This window comes from Oenanthe melanoleuca, chromosome Z (assembly GCF_029582105.1).
Source record: "Oenanthe melanoleuca isolate GR-GAL-2019-014 chromosome Z, OMel1.0, whole genome shotgun sequence".
Lineage (NCBI taxonomy): Eukaryota > Metazoa > Chordata > Aves > Passeriformes > Muscicapidae > Oenanthe > Oenanthe melanoleuca.
In genome coordinates, this window is record NC_079362.1 from 16777475 (window position 1) to 16802998 (window position 25524).

Here is a 25524-nt window from a genome sequence, read left to right on the forward strand (position 1 = left end):
GGGTGACCAACAGTTAAAGCACACTGTTAAGTGTATCGTTCCAACAACACTCAAGTGAGCCTCAACACTGGCAGGCTTGGGGCATAGGAAGCCTGTTCCAAGGCTTCTGAGCACCCTTCTGATAAAAAAAATACTTCCCAGTGTCAAATCTGAACTTCCTCTGGTACAGCTTTGCACGATTCCCATGTTCTGTCATTAGACACCAGTTATATAGCTTCTTTTTGTTACAGACTGGCCTCTGTGGGGTGATTTTCTCTCTTACAATAAGGGATACTCTTTTCAAAGGGGTTATTTTGCCCTAAATATTATTATTATTATTATTATTATTATTATTATTATTATTATTATTATTATTATTATTATTATTATTATATTTGATAATAATAACTGATTAAGTACCCCATGCCAGAGTGGCTGTGTAAGGGAGATGGGAAGAAACAGACAAGGTAGTTTGGGATCTGGGAAAGAGCAGGGGACGCTCCAGGCAGAAACTGAGTAGGCTGAACTGTAGTGCCACTTCCTATGAAACAACATATGTGCCTCTTTTCATCTGTCAAGGTTTGAGGGTTGTTTGGCATGTACTTTTTTGTCTGCTTCTCAGGCAGCTGAACTTAGACATGTTTAAGAAGTCTTTAAGTATTTTTCTCCTGCAAAGATGCAGTAATACAAAATCTAAAGTTTTGTGGAATTCCATAGCTTCAGCAAAAGTGTCAACTACATAGCATTCCCAAAATATGCTAAATTCAAAGTCCATCTTCAATTATTTTTACATAACTAGTTCATAAGTTCATGTGGTCATCTAAAGATTTTTGCTACAGAATCTCTTAATGGTTTCTGTACCCATAGGAAACAAAATTTTCAAAAAGCTTAACAACATGGCTCCACAACTGAGGATTTCCTTAGTAGCCCTGGGTTGTCATTCCTCAAGTACTGTTTAATTCCACCACACTGGATGTAGAAGTTCTCTAGAAAACAAGATATTCAACATATTTGTCAGTTGCCCTTTACAGAAAATGAGAGTCTCTCATGACCTTCAAGGATTTGTGATTTTATTAAAACTCCATTCTTCCCCCTTTGCATAAGGAAATTTATTGTTTCTGGAATATGAAATGGGGGTGGAAGGTGACTAAGGAATTAGTCATAAAAATTTTAGTTGATTCTCAGATTATTTAGAAATGTAGAAATTTTGTTGGCAAGATTGGAATGCAACTCAAGAAACTTCCTTTTATTTGTCAAATTAAAAGTAGTGAGGGTTTGACGTGACAAATACTACTCACACCTTCCAGTACTTAGAATAATTTCTATGCTTTTCTAATTGGCTTGTTCAAAGAGTTTCATTATTATCGCTAGTGGTGATGGTGTCATTGTGGGGGAGGTTATGTTTTCCTGAACTTATTTTCCTTTTTTTGCTGAGTTTGGAAAGTAGTCAGATAAAGTAGATGAAATGTCCTATAAACAGTGGCAACAGAAGTCTTAAGAAAGTGTAACACTGCCAATAACAATTCAGCATGTTTGTTGATGTCATTTATGGAACTCATGGGAGAGGAAAAACTTCAAAATCCCTGTAGTTTGCAGTCTTTCCTCTCTCTGTTTCTAGAGAAACCTAAACCTTGATGATTCCTCAGGAAAGCGAGGCTAAGAAACTTAGAAAAATGCTTGTGATGCTTACTGTTGGGAAGACTTCTCCATTCCAAACTCTTCTGTAAGGGCCTGATGCTCTAAACCTGCTTGGCTGCACCCTCAGACTGGCATGAAACAGAGGCACTTCCTTTGGAGTTCAAGAGGTTTCTACTAGTTCCAAAGTAATGAACTTCAAGAGGGGAAAAGAAAGGGGAATACCCTGTAAAGACCTCCCTGAAGTAGCCACGTTTTCACCAGTGAGGTATTAGGTTCTTAAGAAATACTGAGGCATCATACCAGTCCCATAAGAATCTTTTTATTTGTGTCCATTTTTATTTAGCACATTACAGCTTCAGCAAAGACACGAAGAAGGTGTGTGTACCAACATTTGCACATGAGTGTTGTGAAGACACAAAGAAAAGCACTGATCAGCGGGCCCAGCCCAGTGGAGTTACTTGCAGGAAAGGATAACTTGCTGCAGACATTCAGTCATTTCTACTTTCATCACGGAAAAAACCAAGGGCAACTTCTGTTAACAACAGACAGTAGTTCTAATTCAAGTAGAAATGTGACAAAAGAGCACTGATTGCATGTGCTTGTAATATCAAGTTGGTAAAGACAAGAAGTTGATTTAAAGCCTTTCAAGATCTGAGAGAAATGCAAGGGACTGTTTTAACACTTACCTAACATCTATCTAGAATGTTTTATCCCCATTAATAACAGTGGAAGAACTGTTGAGTAGTGTAAGAAATGAGAAGTAAATCCTGTCTCTACTACAGATATCATTAGGCTTGTAAAGTAAAATTTACTGTAAGTTTTTAGATAAGAAAGTTATGTAGCACTTTGCACTGAAATTAAATAGTCTATTAAGAATCCTTATTTATTTTTATCTAGTTACTTCTAATCTCGAGAAGTGAAACTAAATTGCAGTGGCCACATAAGTGCTTTACATGCAGCTGACAGTTTAAAACACAGGACTAAGGTTTAGTAAGGCTTACAAGAAAGTCCAGTGGGTTAACAACAGAAGTTAAGACAAGAAATTCAACCAGTTAAATGGTGATACACTTCAAACCTTTTACTTGCTTAAAACCTAGAACTTTGCTGTAAACGTTATCCTCTTCAGCATATCCACTCCTAAGAAAAAGTTGACAAGGAATGGTAAGCTGTGAAATTTTGCATTTTTTCTTCAAATGACAAACTGCATGCTGCCCTGCAGAACATGAGATACAGCAGGACTCAAATTTCCCTATACAAGCTGCCAGCCCCAAGGGCTATGTTTTCCAGCTCAAAGCTTAAAATGCTTTCTCTTATGATGCTTCTACATCCCCTCTTATAAAACATAACTCTCCTAGTTAAAACTCACGTGCTGAGTTGCACTGTGTGCTTCACACTTTTGCAGAACTTGCATCTGAAAATTTACAATGAATGTTTATACAACGATTTGTTGCAGAAAGCCAGAAGTCCTGAAAACTTTATTGTAAGATTAGATTTTTGGAATTCAAGATTGTGGACTGAAAATAATTTTTTATTCTATCAAAAGCTTAAGCTTCCTTTCTGCACGTTCTGTGAGCTCAGAACTGCTGTACCATTACTGTAGGCTTTAAAGTAATGTCAGCATGGAGAATAAAACAGGGAAATTTCAGTAATTCATGCCCAATTAATTAATGCAATTGTGGTTTGTTTTTTTTAAATACTGCAGTGTGAAGAAAAAAAAAAAAAAAAATTTTTTACATTGATTGTAAAAAATCCCTTTATTCTTTTAGCAACTTTGGTTGCACTCTTACTGATTGGTCAGGAATATATCAAGAAGAGCATCTCCACTCAGGAAATTTAAGTGCTCATAAAAAGTTTTTCTTAGTACAGTCAGAAGAGATTGCAGATCTTTATGAACAGAAAAAGCTCGTGGGAGTTGTGGTCTGTCCCCTTAATGATATAGTTTTGAGGACTAGCATCCAAGGCAGCTAATTTTCTTAAAGGAATTCAGGAAAAAGTGTTTGTAATGGTACCACTCCTTAGCTAAAGGTGGCTTGTGCTTTTGAGTGTGATCTTAAAAAGCACTCTATTAACAATTTTGGATAACAACTTGGTTTTAGCAAGAATAGGGAAGAATTTGTACTTCAGTCACATTGTGTTAATCTTGTGTGATTTAATGCATCCATGTCTAGCAAATCAGGCCAATATAAACTTGATCACCTCAAGGAAGTTATTCTTTCCTATATTTAGTATCTATCCATTTAAGCATACACACACTGTACCAAATACTGTGTTACAACAAAACATGCAACAGTGAATAATCTCTATAATCAGGTGGCTAGAACACATATTTCACAATTGTAATTTCACAATTTACAGCTTTAGTAGTGGGGAATACATCCATTATGCCATCTCTCACAACAATTCCCTGTATATTCAAGAAGATCCATTCAGAATTTTCCCTATGAAATAGCTTTGTGCTACCAGATGCACCACAATCAAAGTGTTAGGAGTTATTTCATAGACAAAGAGACAACTAAAGTGCAGAGCCTGAGGGATATATACTTTTTATTTATGTTACCGCAGAAAGAGATTACTGAAAGACTTCTTCTGCATGAAGATGAATAAAATATTTTCATTAAGCTTCAGATGCTGCCCACTGCATTGCTTTTAAATAAAAATGCATACTCTCTATCAGTCACAGCGAAGTAGTAAGTAAACTTACAGCACATTCCTTTAATATATCAAAATGTTTCCAAGGCAATATTATTGAACTTATACCACAGTCCCCAGTAACATCAAGCTGCACAAAGGAGGTGGTAGGGAAACTTATCAAGTTTAAGTGCTCTTCTTTTCTTCACCCAGCAAGTTCACTGTTGCTTTCTTGGCTGCAGGAAAATAAAACCAAGTTTAGTCATAGGCCTACAGAAAAAGTGCGCTATGGTATTGTTAAAAAAGGGCTGCTCATAGTATTAAGGACATACCATAATGATATGGTGGTATCATAATGAAATATACCATAATGATAAAATAGGCTTGGAGTAATGTTAATATTTATGTGTACATACACATGCGTGTGCACAGTTTCTTTAAAAGAAAGCCTGTTTTTTTGGTGGGTTGTTTCGTTTTTTGTGGGTTTTTGTTTCGATTTGGTTTGTTTGTTGTGTTTGTTTTGTTGTTGCTGGTTGGTTGCAGGGGGTTGGTGGAAATCTTTATGTATAAAAATAGGAAAAAGAAAGAAGTGATGAAATGAGGATAGGAAAATCCCATGTGCAACATGGAAGGACATTAGGATACATGCCTAACAATAAGGACTCAGGAAGAGTCATGCAGTAAAATTTCCAAGAATAGTTGAGCAGACACTGCTGAAGTTGGTAAGATGAAATGGGACTTCATTCCTTGTTTTATGGAAAGGAGAATTAAGATGCTTTGAAATACCATCTAGGTAAAATTCCTTAAAGTGAAACTTTAAAAATCCTTTATTTTAGCTACTTAATACATTTCCTTCTCTTTTTCATAAAGCCATCATCAGATATTTTAGAATGAAAGGGTTCACTATAGAAGGCAAGGAAATAAAAAACCTGAGCAATCTACAGGCCGTGATAACACATAAAAATAAAACATAACTAATTCCTTTAAGAGTGGTTCCTTTATTCCTTTGACCTCCAGAGGAAGGAAAAATGCAAAAACATATAGATGGGAAAACTGCACTTTCCCTGTTGCTGTATATTGTTGTTAATTGTTTACTGCATAATTGGGAGCTCCTCTATACTACCAGGTATTTGAAGGAGCATTTTAGGAGATATGAGGATACACTAAAAGAATAACTGTATTTATGAAAGGTATGCCTGGAACTGTCTCCAGAGAGAATGTTTATAGTAGTGTGTATGGTGGGAAGACACACAAACAATTCAATTTCTTCCACTCCTTCTAGCCTAACTGCAGTTTTAGAAAGCAAGATCCACTGCAACCCCCATTTCCCAAATTCAACTCTAAATGATGAATATTAAGTGCAATAATAAGAGCTCCCCAGTGAAACTCCCCCTGGTTGCTGTGACCAGTGAAGAGCCTTTTGCTCACCCTCTTTAGTGACAGTGTCTGCAGCCTCTGCAGCCTTGTCCTTCAGGTCCTGCACAACACTGTCCAGCTGAGCCTCGTGCTTCAGGAAGACAGGACGGATAATCCGGTGGTAGAGGAACTCTGCCCCGTTGGAAGGGCTTGGAGCCATGCACCAGATCAGGAAGCCACACTGTGAGAACAACAACACTGACCTGAGTGGAAGGAATCACGAGCAGGAGACAAAGTGCCTTTCCAAAGTGCCACAGAGCTGAGCACACTGAGAACAGTGAGTCATTCCCTGTGGGGCCAGGGCTCCAGGAGGGTGCACACCAGGACAGCTGCACACAGTGAATTTTTATATTGGAATAATTTCGTGGACAGTGCTTTTCAAGGATAGAGGAGGAGAGCTGCAGCAGTAAATCTAATCTCTATTGGGTTAATCAAGATTACATGCTTTTTTTTCTCTCTCTCTCTTTAAGGTAGAACAATACAACCTGGTTACAGAAACATCAGTCTCTCTCAATATTTCTAAAACACATGTCACAGGCCTGACTGAACATCTAGGTCCCTAAATTACCTAAATTCAGCCAAAACACATCCCTGTCCTCTCTTCCTCCCTGCCTTGAAAACACAGAGGGGGAAAGAACAGGATTGTGTGTACCCCAGAGGTAAACTGACAAAGAGGAGAGAGAAACCCAAGCTACACACAGTGCACAAATAAGAGTAATGCTTCTGGATTACAGTTTAGGTATAGCTTTTAGAGCACCATCTGCTCTCTAGAAAATCAAAGACCACAGTGTGGGGTCAGGTTTCTGCATCTTACAAAAGGGGATTGCAAAGAGAGTTATTACAGGTACTACAAATCCCTGTCTTTACTACTGAAGCTCTTTTATTTGGCTTCACTTGCACTGCCATACACCACACAAAGACATCCATGCAGAAAAAGATGAAACATTCAAGGGACAGGGAGTGCCAGAAACTAAATTTGCTTGAGCTATGAAAAATATATATATAATTATTTTACAGGATAAAACTGCAACAAAATTAAGTACATTTTCTTAGCATTTGTACAGTTCTTTCTGTACATAAATAGTACAATATTATTCCATGTCGAAAGCCTCTTCAGAAAATGAAGGCATAACAGCTTTTCTCAAACTTTCCTGAAACACAAAGCAAAACAACCTCAGCCTCAAAAAAGGCCTTGTTTTCATGTTAGACAGGATTCCATGTTTGGGATTTACACACATTTCTGAGCAGAAAGGAAACAAAAGTCTTCTTCAAGCAAGTCTTCGCCCTGCAAATATTTTGGAATATATCTCCTCTGTTCTTTCCCAACAAAGTATACTGAGACTGAATGTTCTGTACATTCTGCTCTTCACATCTGTAAAATTTTGGCTTTCTCTTCTCTGCAGTGCCAAACCAATTTACCATCCTTCTGGGTAAGCAATAAGCTTTCCTCTTTAAACTATTTGATTGTGATGTCAAAACAGAATAACTGAAAGGAGTGTTTGCCCAAAAAGAAAGAAAGGTTTTTTTAAAGTGTTCACCAGAGAGACTGGCCTATCAGGAAAATTCCAATGAATTAAAACAAATAAGTCAACATGCAATAAAATCTGGCACCAGTAAGTAGCAACTGATGAATTATTAAGTATGGGCAGAGAAAATAAAGACAAAAAGTGCCTTTAGCAATATAAATATTGGTTTTCAAAAGCTTCAATTCTTCGGAACTTAATAAAACAGAAAGAATACATGGTGGTATCTTATCTTGTTATCTTTCATCAAAAGCTGAGAAGTAAACTGACTATATTTCCTGTTCAAGAATATCTGATCAATTACTGAAAGTTATTTCTCCCATAAAACTGTACAAGTATCTCAACTACTACACAAAAAAAGTTCATTCACCTTTGTTTCAGAAAAATCCCTGATGTGAGTTCAACTTCCTCTAAAACCGAAAGAAATTGAAATTTCCCTTTCCCTACCTAAGAAAAAAATTATTAATTTTGATTTGACAGCTTTGTTCCAGTCTAGTTGAGAAGAAAGTAATTATAGATTTGTTCTCAAATACTTATTACTTTTGAATAATGAACAGATGTTTATATGCATTTTCTATTTGACATGTACCAAAGTTGAGATTGTCACTCTTTTCAAAGCTTGAGAATGTCATACTGCTAACTTAGTTTATTTTACCTTTATTTCTCATGAAACTGAACCAACATAGGCTATTGAAAAAAAAGAGGGTTGTAAGAAGTTCCAGCCAGCTCAGAGTGATAAAATTGTTAACTGGGGCGGGGTGGGGGGAAGGAGGGGGGAGTAAAAAAAACAAAAAAAACCCGCCCCCCCACCAAAATATATTCTTTGCAACCCTCCAACCCAGTCACAGGATGGAATGGAATTCACCTGAGCTCACTGACCTGCTTCCATGCACCTGCTCCTAGAGTTGTTTTTGCTGTGGCAGCACCAATTTTGTTCAGAAATAGCATTAAAGGTTTTTAAGGCAGAGCCATTAGTAGAGTAAGGAGTCTCTCTCACTCCCATCACTAAGAATACCCATAGGATGATAAACTCTGCTACTTTTACTGACTACTGTACTCTAATACTTGAATGCCACAGAAATCTTTAAATCTTGAATAATTTAAAAACTAATCATATGCACAAGAAATTATGAGTTGCATGCATGGCCGGCACTTCAAAGATAAAAAAGCCCCAAACAGATAAATAAGAAGTGGGCATTACCAAAAACAGAAAAGCCCATAAAATCTAAGAAATGTCATCTGGAGAACAAAAGTATATACAAACATCCTAATATATTTAAAGGAGCTCTTCAGCATGTCTTTCTCTCACCCATAGAATCTTATAGCCTGCTGAAAACTTTAATGTCACAGAGTCTAAACTCTGCACTTCAGAGACTCTGGGAGCAGCAGCGCTCAATGTCTCAGCCATGCACATGAAGCTGTTTTGAAATACTGAGCAATTAAATCTCAGGCTGGAGTGGAAGCTACAAGGTGTATCAAATAAATGTGAATATGCAAATTTAGCACATTTTGAGGATGAAAGCAAGCTTAAAATTTTCATGAATGACATATCTGGGCTTCTACTTCATGAAAGATATATGGAGACATCATAACTACCCTCCAAGAGGTTTGAGTTTACAGCTGGAATGAAGTGTGGAAGCTGCCTGATTCCTGCTTCTCCTCCTGTAGAATAACCCCCATCCTTCCACCCATTCAGCAACACTTTCTGATTCTCAGCCAACACCTGCCTGCCTTTGTACCACAAAAGTAAATCTCTCCTACCAGCCACTACTGAGAGCAAACACTTGGCTTCTACGTGCCTTCTGTGTGCTTCAGTCCTTTTCTGTTATCATAGAAAGCTGTGTATTGACATAACTCCTTCTGTTTGTCTTTGCAGAACTGAGAAAAGTGCCTTTCCCTTGATTACAGCACTACATGTAACTGTGGCACTCCTGATACCATTTTATCAGAGCCATTTGTGGTCTTTATTTTGCAAATAAACCTGATTTCAGTCGTGTGCTCTTCAGAAAGAGAGCTCTGGTGGCATAAAGAAACCATTGACATATCTGTTTCTACCAAGAATTTAGAAAAGAAGCTCTGAAAACACACTGTACTAATTCAGAATTGTGAGTTTATACCACTGCAGATAATGGATTAAAATCATAATTCTACTAAAGTAGAAGGTGTCCAAATTATTGCCACAGTTGAAAAATGAACAAGGCAGATGTGTAAACCAGCTGTCACAGTCAATTTTTACCTATAAAATATGGCATTTCCTGGAAACAGCTTTTGGCATTGTCAGGTCTTATTAAAATTTTAAATGACCCCACCACAACAGCTCGCAAGCAAATTGTTTTAACAACTTTGGTGGGACTAAACCAGGCTAACAAAACAAAAGAGAAGGAAGAGAACAGTCCACTGAACAAGAAAACAGGTATCAGCTCCTTGAGATAAAGAGAAGGCTCTGCAGCAAGCTAGAATGTCTTCTACCCAACAGCATACATGGTGATCAGCTATCTCCTAGAAGAAATTAACATGTTAAAGTTGACTGACACCTTAGATCACAAACAAAGCTTGGAACTCATTAACCAAATCATTACTGGTAGTCAAATCACACTAACAAATGCACATTGGCAACCATCTCCTCTGACATCTACCAGTTCCTTTTAGGAAACTGAGCTTAATTAAAAATTAAAACTGTAGGACAAACTATTCTTGTGTTCCAATTTCCTTCTTTGCTCCAATAGCACAGATGTTATTACCTGCTTCAATAGCCTGCATGATTTTACTCTCCACTTTTACTAATGCACTTAAAGCAAAAATAGAGCCACTCTGTGGGGCTTACCATGTCTGTCATTTGTCCAAATTTATCTAAGCACCAAAAGAAAGAAGTGTCTTTGGTTTGTTTTTTTTTCTTTTTTTTGATTTATGGGACAGTTACACTGTCTCTTTTTCTTCCCTAAAACACAGCAGATCTTTCCCTTCCACCTATCCCAACTTCCCCTCTTGCCTCACAAAACCATCAGCTCTAAACAGAGCACTTGCACAGTATAAATTACACATAACCTACATCTAAAAAGAAGGTGTGACCTGGGAATGATTCCAAATGAATCTGTTGTCATCCACCCACTCCTGGAGACATGAGATCAGTTTTATCAAAAGGTCCCATTTTAGGAGAGGGGCCACATGAATTTACGTACCTTGAGCATGTAGTAGAAAGGGAACCAGGACAGAAAGATGTCAGAGAAGAATTCAGCTATGCTGAAAATGCCATACACAACCCAGTAAGTCAGCCACTGCGTGTCATCATCTTTGTTGGGACTTTCAATGGCCTTGATTCTGAAAGGAAAACAAATCAAGTGAACAGAAGATTAGCATCAGTCTCATCTGTGGGAGGACGGTTTGTAAGGATAGTGCAGAAGGCAATTTTCCTCAATGAATTACAGCTGCATTGATTGCTGAGAAGTGCAGACAGCCTTGCTGGTCCAGTGAGGATGGGGGTTATAAAAGAGTGGGTTAGCTGGTCTGGAGTTAGTTGGAGCTGGAGAACCAGAATCTGCAGCAGTGTGGGATGGAGTCTGCTGGCTGTGCTGTGAGGAGGAAGGGACATGTGGTCATACAAAGGACACACAAGGTAAGAAGATGCTGTGTGGGGGACAGACAGGTTAGGTGGCCAGGTAAGGGGCAGGTTGGGGTCAGCCAGTCAGGCAGAAAAAGAGAAGGAAACTTGCAGAGAGAAGGGGAAAAGGGGACAGAGCTGTGTGGAGTTGCCCATGAGGAAACACTGAGAGAAGGCATGAGAAGTTTTTAAGATAATAAGGGACTGGTGATGGTACCAGTCATGTCTGTCTCAACAACTGCAGCACTCATCTACAGTGATGAAGATTTTTATGACTCAGATTTGTTGTTATGTGACTTTCTATAACTGAATTATGCCAAGAAAACAGATACTGTGTTGAGAATTTGAACAGCAGCTCTTCCCTCTATATCACGCTTCAAAACTAAAAGATGTTCAAGTTATTTCTAACTCTGGGGTTACAAGGAAGAAAAAAAACAAAGCTGGGCCATAGTTCCAGCTCTGGAGGCATTATGGTAATTCTGACCAGAAGGCTGATCTACATCAGAGGATTATTGATCCACATAACAGAGAACCTGAGTGAGCTCAGTCCTGTGAGGCACAGAATGCCAGTGATCACAGCACCTGCCTGGCCGTGCCTAATCCACCAGTGACCATCCTCCTTCTCTGGCAGTCAGAAAGGAACGATGAACAGAGTTGTTGTCTTGGATGAAAAATCCTACAATACCTTGAGTTAGCAAAATGGGATAGCCTTGCCTCCAGACAAGGCCTGCAGTGGGTACATGTGGATCAGAAATTCATTGAGTTCTGTACAGCTTGGGGCTCCCAGCACCACCAGTGATATAAGATTGTCTGTACTATTCTCTATCTTCTTATACCATTAGCTCTAACAAATAGCATTTTAAATGTACTTGAACATACCTACACTAGATTCCTCTTTGGAAAGGTAAACTTCTCCATAGGATTTGCTTTAAGCCCTAAGGAGTACTTGGTCAACATAAGCAGAGGGAATCCAGACCCATATGCTAAGTAATAATATCTGCATCACCCACTGTGTTGGTCTATAAATTAATTCTTATAGGACTTGCAAATTCTAATGTAGACTAAAGTATTAAGAATGGGGTAAAACAACCTCTACTAACTACTGGGCTTTCTGCATAATGATTTAGTGGGCTTATGTTCTCCATCTGCTGTGAGAATGCAGTTCAAGTTTATATAGTTCTAAAAATGAGAAACTAAAAGATGCATATATGCTCTTTCAGTAAAAGTAGTGGAGTTTCTGGAGGCACTAAATTCCAGATTAGCACTGTAAGAAGTTTTCAAATTAAATAGTAGCAAATCTAAGCCTGATAATTTTAAGCTTAAAAGTGTTAGAAAGCATTTGTCCTCTCCACTCATGCTGGAGGATTAAAATCTGTAGACTCAGAAGAATTTAAACTAGATTTATTAAACTATCACTTTTTCCTTTACTATCAGCTACATTGTTTCTGAAGCAGCATGTGTGAGATGATGTACTAGAAGTACCAAGTTTTCTGTTAGTTTCTTAAAAAGGCAGAGTTAGGGAGTTTTACAAGGCAGAAATCAGAGAGTTGGCTGTAAATCCATTTCTTAGTCTGTGAATTGAGAAACGCTGTGGATTCTGTCATTTCCTGGTTCTGTAAGTCAGAGGGGAGCAGGGGGAGTTGGGGGAAATAATTCCTGTGACATGCTGTATGTTTTAGCAAAAGCACTGCCAAACCCACCACATGCAGAGGGAGCTGGCACAGCTGCCAGATCGAATTACTTTGAAACGCAGTACAAGGACCTGATACTTAATTCATGAGTTATTTCTACTGGCGTGTGAGGCTGGCCAGCAGTGTCCTGCAGTGGGAAAAGCAGCAGCCCTTGCCATACCCCATCAATAAGAGGATCTTACTGAGGCACAGCACCAGCACAACTGGAAGAACAGGTTTTCCACGGGTTTTGCAACAGCGGGTCTAAATCCTGCTATTCCTATCGTCACAGGCAGCCCTAATCCAAGCAGTCTGCTCAAAGGCATTGACAACTCCAGCTGCTCCTTCTCCCCACTGTAAAGCACATCTTTTTCAAACCCACACCTCTGAAGTTTTCTAGTAAGAACAGGAGAGGTGGCTGTTCAAAAACAGCCAATGCACACTACAAGAGTTAAGGAAGAAGGCCATAGAGCTATTTTCAATATGTGAAACTGCACTTCTGGAGGGAAAGAAAAAAGTACACAGAATAGTAGGGATGTTGGGAGTGGTGGATAAATGAAGCAGAGAAAGGAACCAATTGTGAAGTTCCCCACTGTTAACGAAAACTTGCTGCAGAGGCTCACCATGTGAATTTTTTTAGTTCTGCTGACAGTTTCACCATCAGAGGCACAGAGGAGAAGGCTTATATTACCACAATAACCATCCTAGCTTGGTAATTGTGAGAAAACACTTTGCAGTGAAACTGCCAGCACTCATCCTGTTTGCTGTCACCATGTGAAGTCATATATGGATTTAAGGGAGCATTGTTTCTTTTCCCTTTTAACCATTACTAAAGTCATCTAGGTAACTACGAGAATCAGCTTTTAAAAAAAGGTTAGAATTTCCAATTTGTGGCAAAAGGCAGATGGCATATCACTGTGTTAATGGGTCACACTCTATTATCTTCTCTCCTCTGGAAACAAACAGCCTTTGAGAGCTCCTAAATGCAGTGCCATGGGTGTCCTCCCTTTGAACAATCACCATCTGCTGCTGTAGTTCCTTAGGGGATACATGAACAACACAAGTAGTCAAAGCCCTGTCTGATTTGGCCAACTGATGCACGCAGCATTAAATCCACACGTGGCTGTTTTCCTGCACGCTGCAGGGAACAGCACATCTCCCCTCGTTCTGCAGTGGTCTGATCTTGGTTAGCAACAGCCAGCTCACACTGCTCCTGCTGGTCATGACTCCAGACCCAGACAGGGAGGGGGGAAAAAGGGTTACAGCAGGGCCACCCGTGAATGAAAGCTTTAACTGAAGTCAAGGAAAGGCAAGTATTTTAAAAATATCCTGGTTTGGAATGGGTAGCATGGATTCAGATGAGACAGGGAAATCCAGACTAACATGCCCCTGCTGAATAAAAGGGCAAAAGTTACCTCCATCCCTCGATACTTACACACTATTTTGATAGTAAATCACAGAAAATAGTACTTGTCCAAGAACAAGCACTGTAAGTTATTTAGAATATCTGAACAGAGAGAGATTTTTTTTTTTATCCATTTGTAACTACACCCTTCTCAACATAAGAATCACACCATAATTAAACTTAGTCTTCCAAGTTATTTTAGAGGTATTATCCTGGTGTAATGCCCTGCACAATTAAGCTTAGGAGAGGCATCACAGACACTACTTCAAGCCAAGAACACCTCATGCTTCCCCATGTTAAGTCACCAATCAAGCAGGCTGACGTTCAAAATGCAATCTCCATCAATAAGTGAAAAGCTACAGACCAAGAGGCACTGACATTACATCCTACTTTAGGATTACCTTCTTATAAGCTATTTCTGTGTTGCAAGAGCAAATAAGTCAGTCTCACTGACACGTAAGATTTTTTCTAACAAATGACAGACCACCCAAAGACAATAGCTTCAGATTTTAAAAAATTATACCCTTTTATCTAGGGTCGATTTGACTAAATTCCATCTTAGTTATGCATATCCCAAAGGATTTTTTATACTGCTTAAACACTAACTGTAGAGGACTTTAAATAGAGCCTCAAAAAACTACCTACAGTAGCTCTGCATCTTGGAGGTAAAAGCAATCACTAGGAACAGCTCCAGTAGTCTGGATAGTAAATATCACAGCTCAGTTATTTTAAAAACAGCTGCCTGACCAAAAGTGAAATTACTTGCTGTGGGCCAGCACTATGGGTGCCAAGAGAAACTTCATTTTCAGTGAGATCTGTTCCCCAGTAACCCTGCTAGCTGGTGGTGCCAAGAGGGAAGAGTGGGCTGTCACATTTTGTAGTAGCCCAGGGCTCCCATGAGCTCTGTACTTATAGTGTCAGAGCACTGGCTTTGCTTTGACCCTCTGCATCCTAAAATCAGTCAAACTGAACCCTGGATCAAGTGTGGTTACTTATCCTGTTACTGATAGTAAGAGACACTTGTCTAATTTTAGTAAGTGGAGTTCTTTCACTTAAAGCATCTGACTCATTTCAACAAAAAAATCAGCTCTTTTCCAAGAAGAGACTGTTGCTCCTCAATTAGCTCTGGCCTAACAAATCATTTGTTACAGTAAATTCACACATATAGTACTCACAGGCTAATTTATGAGTTTGGACTGGGGGTTTTACTAAGCTGAGTCTCCAGATGAGGGAGGCAGAAATAAAGAAATGCCAAATTTTATTGCTGTAATCTCATGTGATCACCCTTATCCCTGCAATTTACAAGGTGTATCTGAAGATTCTTGTATAAATAAAGTCATAAATTCAAGGCAAAAGATCAGTCTCCCTTAAACCCAGTGCTCAAGTTGTACCTGGGAAAGACTGGGCCATTTTGCACACCCTTCCTTCAGTTTTCTGGGCAGTGTTATACGAAGAGAGTAGGCAGGCATTTTTGTCACACCCTTAGCCAAGTGTAAGTTTGGGTTTGGTTTTTTCTCATTTAACTTAAAAACCCATTAAATAACTTATACTTTTAGAGCTTATGCCTACTGGTCTGCTCAACTCTTTACAGCAGGTTGTAAAACAATTTACTTCTAGCTATCTATCCAGACACCCACTGTACCACAGACTTCCTCAGCTTGGTGCCTCCCTGTCATCCTCATGTTAGACTCATCCTGGCAGGCTGCCTCCTTGACATCTTACATCATTTCAGTGAAACAAGTACCTGTGCCCTTGGATTTGCTTTATTATTTTGGCTTCTACATCTCTATCCATCACCTAAAAGCCTTCTGCTTTCCATCTTTCCTCCTCCTCACTGACTGCAATAGCAGAGTCATGCATTTGCAGATATAGAAAAGATCTTCCTGCCAACTGCACTTACACAACTGCTTTGATTTAAGTCTACCAGTTCCCTTCTCTCACAATTTTGTGTACCTAGGAAATGGGAGCAGGAAAACTTATGAAGGATAGTAAGGGAGTGTTTCCCTGACTCTACACAGACAGATCTCTTAGAAGACACCAAAAAGCTACATGACAGTAGTACAAAGGGCTCTAATGGGGCTTCTTGAAAGGAAATGGGGACTGAGGCAGCAAGAGGAGCACATGCCCTTTTGCCCACCTGTGCAGTCCTACAGCCTACATGGTAACTCAGCACAAAGCTAGATTCCTGAAACAAACTGGGGGGAAAAAAACAGGCATCCTCTCATTTCACTGCTCTCTGCTCATTCTTGGCTCCCTCTCTCCTGGAACAAGTATTTGTAGGGCCAACCAATGAGTCAGTTCCCCAGTTCTGACTCAAGTCAAAACCAGCTTCCCCAAAACACAATCCCACACACATGTTGGCTCTTCTGCTGGGATTAATGTGTTAGTGCCTCAGTTCAGAGTAGACCCATCTGTATAACAAACACCTTTATATTTTTAACTTATATGAAAGATGTGGAAATAAAATTAAAAGTTTCATACTAATATCACAGTATTAGACTCCCTGCACCTAAACAATTGTTTTCTTTAGAAAGAAAGTTATAATTTGTCCAAGTGACTGCTAAGACATCTTTTAAACACGGCACTCTAAAACCTAAAAACCAAAAAGTGAGTATGCTTGCAGGAACTGGTGTGACAGGACATACTAAAAAACAAAAAAAAACACCCTTTTTAGTGTCTGAAAAGTGAGATTATTAGGTACAAGAGAAAACAGCACAAGTGCAGACTGATTTGAAAATTTTCTACTTATATTTATACTGGGCATTGTGAATCTGGTTAGATATCAAATCATGCTTATTAAAAAACCATACTTATAAAGCAGCAGCAGAGCATTACCTCTGAACTGTAGCACATTATGCATCATTTTTCATGAAGAAAGAAACATTCATCTTAAAACTTGTTAAAGGAAATTTGCTGCCCTAGTTGTCCAGAAATACACAACCCATTTTACCTTTTCTAAATAACTGTGACCAAAGAAAAGCAGTGTTCCTGTTCTAAAGGTATGAAAGGAAAAGGTACTAGAAGACAGACTCAAGACACCATGACAATATTCAAACTTGAATATAGTGTTTATACTTCTCTATAATCAAACCAGGTTGTTTCCCGCTAGTAAAATGCCACGAGCAACATTTACTTAGCAAAAACAGCTAAAGTGAAGTAACAGCATAAAATTAGCCAAAGCAGAAAGAGGCATTATTGTACCACTCTGCTTTTCTCCCTTGAAGACACAAGTAATAAGTTCAGACATTTTACTGCCCAAAGCTATTTTCATCTTTGTAATTTTTAAACCAAGCATGACAGTACTTAAGAAATTTCCAATCCTTTGCACGCATTTCTTAGTCATCAAAGGCTCCCTTCCTGCTTGCACTCTAAGTTTTCTGAGCCAGTTAACCACCACTAACTATGGGTGGAGCTACATTTGAACACGCTAGCTCTGGAAAGTTTAGAGAAGCAGTGAAAACGCTGGCAATGGTATTTATGCACTTGCCAACACTCACTTTTTCCATCTCTAGCCTGATTACTGCCTTGTGCAGTTAAAGCTTGCTAGAAGTTTAAAAAGTTGCGTCTATCACCTGTGGCAAACTTTTTAGTGCTGGTCTACTACAATAACAAAAGCCTGTAAATTAAGTATTAGATTTCAATTTAAAATTACTTGTTACCTTTCATCACATAGCACTTACACTTCTAAGGCATGAGAGTAGACATTGTCTGACTAACTGGGAAACAGCCAGAGAACTACTGTTTCATTTTGCCTGTATTAAGAGACTCTCAGGTGGGCCCTTGTTGTGACACGTCATAGACTTGTATTTACGGGGAGATTTTGTATTGCCAAAGAATAAATTCCTCCATGTATAAAACCACTGAAGATGTACCCAAAGCAAAGTTGAAGGTGAACAAGGAGGAATAAGGAGGGAAACAGCTGTGCCTGCCTGAAGCTGTTTAAAGCATTAAGCAGGGAGCTGCCCCCTCCCCTGGCACTGGTTTGCACCACAGTGATGAGAAAACAGGCAGCAGTGCAGCTGCAGCTGCACCACTTCACACCATCTGCTTGGTCTAGCAGTTACAGCCTCCAGCATTTCTCCACTGAAATTCACACCTGCTGCACTGCACACACAGTGAATACAGAGAATGACAGAGACCAAAGAAAATAAACTGAAGATTTATACAAAGCTTGACAGGCAGATACCTGCACAAAACTGTCCTGGTTTCATGTGTGAACAGAGTTAACTCTGAGCTGAGAGTCTCTGAGTTTGCTATGACTCCAATATATTTTCTTTCAGGAAAGCATAGAGATGGACAGTCATTTCCATGATTAAAGTAACCCAGAACTGAAATCCCAGTAAAACAGACTTGGAACATGCCAGTGGGTCACACATCAGGCAGCCTGTTTGCCATTTTAAACAACTGTAAAGACCTGATGTCCCTTGCCGAGCACAGACATCTTTCCCACTCTTTCATGAGTGCCTTTTCTGCTGATGAAGAGCTTGGCCACTGCTTTGTCCCTAGTAGCAGGGTGGCTGGAACTACATGATCTTCAGGGTTCCTTTCAACCCAAACAATTCCTTGTTTTTCACTTAAACAATTCAATTACTGACAACAGAAAAATTATACACTGGCCTACTTCACAAAAGATGAAAGTAAATTAACCAAGGAAAAGTAATCTGCTTTTCTCTTTCAGAGCCTGAGACATTTCAGGCTTGGTTTCATTGTTGAAACACCTGTGTAAATATCAAACTAACATTCTGCACAATACATTCCACTTACAGCTCCTGACCTCTTCCACAATCTACAGCTTTTAGAGCAAAAGGCATTTGTGCTGTGTGCAGCTGCTAAGAACAGCTAAAAACTGTTTTCTGCTCAATGCTAGAAAGCAAATCCACTACTGTCAGTTCATACAGCAGGCTCTTCATCTGCCTTTCCAAGGGGGATGGACCAAGTAGGAGAGAGGAATAAACAAACCACTCTGGATAGTGTTCTTTATGCTTTGGGTCTCTATGCTTTATAAGCACGGGGGACGCACTCGGCAGCACCCTGACTACAGTACACAACCCTGAGCAGCCAGAACAAAAGCAGGCAGAGCAAAACGTGGATAAACTCTACATACCAGCTCTGGACTTGGGAAGGAAGGGCTGGGAGGGGATTGAGCCCACCTGTACTGTCAGCAGTCTGCCACTGAAAGACATCAGCATGCAGCACACCATACACATTTTAAATTAGGATTATAATTTCCTAGTATAAATGCTTCCCAGCATTAAAAAGGCAGCTAAATGACAAGCATTACCTGAGCATGAACTGGGGGAAAAAAAACCCCAGAACTGGCACTGTATTTCTGTGCTGTTTTGTTTAAGTAAATCTTGTAGCAAGGACATTGCTCCCATTATTAAAAAAACCTAAAAAACCTGAAACACACCACAGTAGTAAGATCTGGGAGGTAACTTTTCACATTAAGACACATTTAAAACATCTCAACATGAAAAAGGGAGACACTCTACAAAAATATTTTTTTAAAATCCCTGATTTGAAAGAAAAAAAATAGGTAATGAAACCTTATTGTTCATATTTGATTTGCTACTGCTTTGCTTCCCTAAGTTCTAAGAGTTTGTATTATCAATTTATTTAGCATCATTGCATAATGGAACATTTAAAATATAATCCCAAACTAGTTTCAAAACATATTTAAAATTTTAAATAGGATTTTAGAAAGTAATTACATAATTTTAAAAGTGACCTAAGTCAGACACAAAATATTACATAAACGTAATTTCTACACAACCATTTCAACATTTTGAAAGTTTGTTGTCTGATATTTCCCCTTTCAGATTTCAATTAAATAATATTTTTAAGCTACTATTTTCACTAAAAAATATCTTCTAGAAAACAAAACCTAAACTTCTCCAGAGTTATTGGCCTATAATCTCCAAAACTAGCGAACACTAGGAACAACATTTAGAAAAATCATAACCACAGGATGTTTCAAAAGTCTAAAACTAAGTCAAACTCTCACATGTCTGTAAAAAAAAATAAAAGAACCGACTTCGTATTGCTCAGGATCCAATTTCAGAGAGCATAGTTTTAAAAGCTGCTGACTGTATTTAAATAGAGTTACATAAAAGGCAAGCACTGTGTTTCAACAATATAGCAGTCCTTCTGGGAAGGACTTCCATTTTATGGATGTATTAAGTTACACAGAAGGTTTTATTTAGTACATTTCTGCAGTCTTCTGGTTCATACTCGACTGCGGTCCCGCCTAAGAGGAAATGCATTTTGGTCTGAAGGACTATATAACCTGCGAAAGGTAACAGTTACTTTGTTTTTAAGAATATCTAAGGAGCCCTTCCTCTGAAAAACGACGTAATTGCAAGTCTCACGCTGCAGAGGAGTCACAGCGTTTTCCTTTCCCTCCCCCCAACCCCTGCCCATCGGGGAGGCAGGTTTGGAGCAAGCAGCACTCCTTAATGCACCTCTGAGCCCAGCCCACCACAGCACCAGCGCTCCGTACCAGGCACACGCCGCCGATGCGACAGCGCCTTCCTGCCCCCCGCCCAAACCATCACCGCGAGTTTAGCAAACACCCCCAAAGCGCCCACCCTCCCTCCGCCACCGGCAGCAGGTACGACCCAGCTTCCCGCTGGAGATGACAAAGCCGGGAATCCCACCCCAAAGCACAGCTCGCTACAGGCGCCGGTCATCAAGTGCGGGAACCACCCAGCGTCTCCCAGCTGTGACTCCTGACGTAGCGCTCGCCAGATGGGAGAAGCGTCGTTCTTCACCTGGCACCTGTCCCTGCTCAAGGAAAGGGGTGGGCGGCAAAAGCAACACTTTGGAGCACGGTCCCGGAATGCCACCCCAGACAGGGTCGGCACCCCGCCGGGAGATGCGGCTGGCACCCGGAACCATCGCGGGGCGAGGGGGGCAGGAGTCGCGACACTCACGAGACGTAGGCGGGGTAGGCGAAGCCGATGAGGTTGCAGAGCAGGGACGCGCCGTATCCCACCACCAGGTACACGGCCAGGACCCCGAGGATGCCTGAGGAGAGAGGAGAGAGCGGTGAGCGCCCGGCGGAGCGGGGCTCGGAGGCGCGGGCAGGGCGCGGTCCCCGCGGGGAGCGGGGCTCACCGGCGGCGATGTAGGTGCGGCCGACGCCGGTCTTGCTCTCGATGCGCTCGAGCACGGCGGTCATGCAGTTCTTCTCGTGCAAGAAGCGGTCGAAGCGCTGCCGCATCGCCGCGGTCATGGCGCTGGTGCCGCCCGCCCCGCTCCGCTCCGCAGCCCCGCGCTGCCCGGGCCCGGCGCAGGCGCCGCCCCGGCTCCCAGCGCCCGGCCCCGTGGCGCCGCGCCCGGGGGCGGTGGCGAGCGGCCGGCAACCATCTTCCGCCGGCTGCGGGCCCGCTGCGAGCCCGCCCCTGCGCGAAATGGAGGGACGGGGGCGCGCCCCGCCGGCGCAGCCCCGGCTCCGCGGGTTTTGGGGAGCCCCGGCTGCGGGGCGGCATCGGCTGAGCGCACCGCGCTGGGTGCCGCATCCCGCCCCGCGGGCGCGGGCGGGATTTTAATCCTAGAGGGGGACCAGGGACATAGATCCCTGCGAGGGTGCTGCGCCTTGTTGAGGTGATCAAGCAGCGAGTCCCCCGTGCCAAAGATGCCGAGGAGAAGGAGGCCGGCTGCAATTGCCTACAGCTGCTAGAGTGTCCCTTCACCCCCAAAATCAGCTCGTGATGCCATCAGACGCTGCGAGCCAAAGTCAGAAACAGATGGTAGGCTCGGACGTGAAGTAGAAGAAAGGTTATGACAATTTATGGTTACCCAAAAGGCCTCCTGTGTGACCACAGAGCCTTGCTGTAACTGTACCCTGGAATTGAGGGTGTGCGCAATGTTCCTGCCAACTAAATATAATTTGTTGGCTGTGAACTTCCTCCACTGGGCTGACCCTTCCCAGCAACTCCTCTGTGTCTGACTCAGCATTACTGGGACTCTTTATGCCCTCTTCAAATCTGTGTTGCTCCTGAATGTGCCAGAAAATGCTAATCAGCCTTCTTCTGTGTATGTCTTTAAATGTAAATATCACATTGTGCTTTGGAGCTGTCAATATTTTGGGGCCATGCATCCTGGAAAGAATTTAAATTTTATTATGAAATGCGTTTTCTTCTTTCCAGTAACTGTCTTGTTAAAGCAGAGGTCAGGAAACCATGGAGAATAATATTTAGTCCATAACTCTGGTCGAAAGGTTTGTCCTTTAATTTTAGGAGTTTTTTTGCTTGGGTTTTTTTTTTGTTTTGTTTTGTTTTTTTGTTTGTTTGGGTTTTTTTTTAATACAAGGTTTCTGGTTTTGTGGTTTTGTTTTGTTTTGGGGTTTGGTTGGTTGGTTGGTTTGGTTTGATTTGGTTTGGGTTTTTTTGTTTGTTTTTGTTTTGTTTTGTTCTTTTATGGAATAAAAAAATTGAGTTAAAAGTGATCTTTGGAGGTTATGTAGTGCAGTCTTCTGCCCAAAGTATGGTTAATGCTAAAGCTACATCCTGATGCTCAGGATTTAGTCCCCTAGGGTTTGAAAATGTTCATGGATGGAAATTCTGCAGCCTCCTTGGACAGCCCTTCCATATGCTTAACCTGCAACCACAGAGATATTTTTCCTCACATTTGAAATGGAGATGTCCTTTGATGTCACGTGTGACCATTTCATCTTCACCTTTGCCCTGATTTTTTATTCTTCTGAGGGGGGTCACTTCAACCTCCAAACAGACAGTTGAAGGCAGCAATTGATGTCCCCACTTAGCCTTCACTTCCGAGAAGAAGCACAACAGTCCCAGATCCTTGCCCCTCCTCCTATGCCATGTGTTGCAGCTCCCTCCTTTTCCCTTCCTTATCTGCTGGATCCATCTGATATGCCTTCGTTTTACAGAGAATGTGGGAGACTGGAATTACATAGCATGAAATCATATACTGATGCTTTCAAATTAATAAAGATTAGTAACAGTGCCAGATAGCCTTAAGAAAATGTCCATAAGATCTGTGAGAGATTTAATTCTTGCCTTCAAGCAGAGCAAAATTCTACACTTTAATTTAAAATTCACCAGTATTAAAAATGTTAGCAATTCAACTGAGATTCCCTTTTTGTCAAGTATAAAGACATTGCTGTGTAGAAATTCCCTGTATTATAACGACACTTTGATGTTCTAATGTGCCTGAGGGTTAAAAGTGAAACAAGGTAAGCATCACCAAAGGCTGCAGAAAGCAGTGTCACTCTCATTTTACTTAGGATTATGCTGAGATGTGAAGAAAGTACAGGACCTGCTAAATTTGAAATGAGCAGTTCTCAAACTGAAGATTTGCAGACTTGGATCATGCTTTGCAGGAGTGCAAAAGCCTCATGGAAACTTTGATCTTTTGGGGTTTGTTTCTCTCCCATGCTCACTCTCTTTGCATATAATAAGGTCCCTCTGAAAATGTGGGGGCTTTTTATCATACCTGTAGGACTGAAGGACTGAGAAGGAAGGTAAATAAGACACACAGGCATTATAGAAAAGAGAATTTAATAAAAATGTTAAAACCAACTAAATTCCTGCTGAGTTTTCATAATAACTCACTGTCTGCTTTTTTGTTATTTTATTTAAAGCTAAACTAAAAAAATGGCATTAATAGCTCCCCCAGCTGATCTGTGCTAGACAAATGTTTTTAGTGCACTACAGTGTGCTGTGTAAACTCTTTATAGCAGTAAGGTGCATAACTGTTTTGTTTAAGCTATGTTACGGGGCAAGAGAAAAATGAGTTTTTAGAATAAAGAAATTGGAAAGTCAAATAAAAATAAAGGTGGGGTACTGTACTAAAAGATAACAAGAGTCTTGCAGCTCAATATGGAGAACATGCTGTATTGGGCAGTGGTCTTTCATGTTCCCAGAAAAACCTGAAAATATGAGAGGGGAAGGAATATTGTAACTTGGAAGATCTAGAGAGGAAGGTTAAAGGTGAATCGCATGACCTGCTCAAGGAGCTTCTGCAGGAGAAGAAAACTAGAAAAAGGTAGCATAACTACCCCATGGAGAACCAAGAGGGTGAGTCTCTTTCCACCTAGAAATATTTAAAGTAGTGGTGTCCTAAGCACCAGAACCAAAGCATGTGCAGCAGTAGCCCATTTGCCCAGGCTACCCAGCCACTTTCTTTAGGTTATCATGAAGTACCAGAGGTTACACCAGGCTGCAGGACATACCTGGGCTGGGAGAGGAATTAGAATTCTGCATCACAGGCAGAATGGCAGGCTGCCTGCTGAGAGTTGTGCTATGAAACAAACTAATAGAAAATGGTGTATGGTTTATGTCCATACGGTTATGTCCTTTTCATGATATTCCATTCTTTATTTTCCCTTTTGAGTCCTAATTTTTTCTCTTCCTTTATTTTTCCATTTAATAAAAATCCATACCTTTACTTTTTCTCTTTGATGTTTTAAGCAGTTTAGTGTTATTTAGGATCAGACTGACCTAGTCTCTAGATAAGCTCTCTTACTTCTTTAACTGTCTTCAACTCACTTCAGCTGTCTTTTCACCCTGAGCTGTGGTCCACTGCTGTGATCAACACAGAGTTAAAGGTCAGTTTGTGGCTTTAGGACAGGTGTGTACCTCATGGACTCACAGAATGGTTTGGTTTGGAAGGGACCCTAAAGCTCATCTCGTTCTGACCCCTCTGCCATGGCAGGGACACCTCCCACTAGACCAGGTTGTTCAGAGCCCCGTCCAACCTGGCCTTGCACACTTCAGGGGCATCCACAGCTCCTCTGGGAAACTTCTGCCAGGGCCCCGCCACTCTCACAGGTAAGAGTTTTTTTCACAACAGCGAATCTAAACCTACTCTCTTTGTTTAAAACTATTTCTGCTTGTCCTGTCATTACATGCCTTTGTAAAAAGTCTTTCCCCATCTTTCTTGTAGGCTGCCTTTAGGTACAAGAAGGTGCTATAAGCTCTCCCTGGAACCATCTCTTCTCCAGGCTGAACAGCCCCATCTCTCTCAGCTTGTCTCTCTAGGCGAGATGCTCCAGGCCCCTGATGATCCTTGTGGTCCTCTGGACTTGCTCCAGTAGGTCCATGTCCTGCTGATATTGGGGGCCGCAGGGTGGACTTCTTCCAAAGTCTGCTTGACTTGGAGTTTGAATGGATGATCACATCCCAAGGGATGTGTGTGTTATCTGGATCTGCTGGTTAAGCCTGTTTGAGATCAGTGTTGCCTAAACAAGCCCTGATGTCTTGACCTGTAGCATGTCATGCCATGTATGTAAAACAATGCACACGTTATTGCCATTAAATTAATGATTACCTGCAAAGCCTCAGATCATAAATTATTTGATCTGATTATGAAAGCACTGTAATGTTAGGAAAAGCCCGGTATAGAGTTTTCTGAACTCACCACAGCTCTCTACACATAAAGTAATCACATGATCACTGGCTTACCTGTTTCTGTGTGTTTTCTATCTCCTCTGCAAGGTTCAGAGAACCTTTCCAGGGTTTAGGTACCGTTCTTCATCCAAGTATGCTACTGAGTACATCTTATTATAATGTGTTGTGCATCACCACAAGTGTTGCCCTTTCTCTGGTGCTTCTCACATAATAAAATCCTTCCAGATTATTTTCATATCTTTATGGTTCTCTTCCCTTTACAATCAGGGAACCAAGATAAACACAGATTCAA

The 25524-nt window shown here is 40.8% G+C and overlaps 1 protein-coding gene across 1 annotated transcript; it reads right to left on the reverse strand.

Annotated features, from left to right (window-relative positions):
* Positions 1-1914: 1914 nt before the first annotated feature.
* On the reverse strand, positions 1915-25151 carry REEP5 (receptor accessory protein 5). The gene is made up of 5 exons (XM_056513618.1): positions 20974-25151; positions 20790-20883; positions 10364-10502; positions 5674-5842; positions 1915-4481 (listed from the first exon to the last, which is right to left on the reverse strand). Exons 1-5 carry the CDS (start codon positions 21089-21091, stop codon positions 4432-4434), a joined length of 570 nt encoding a protein of 189 aa, XP_056369593.1. The 5' UTR covers positions 21092-25151; the 3' UTR covers positions 1915-4431.
* Positions 25152-25524: the final 373 nt, after the last annotated feature.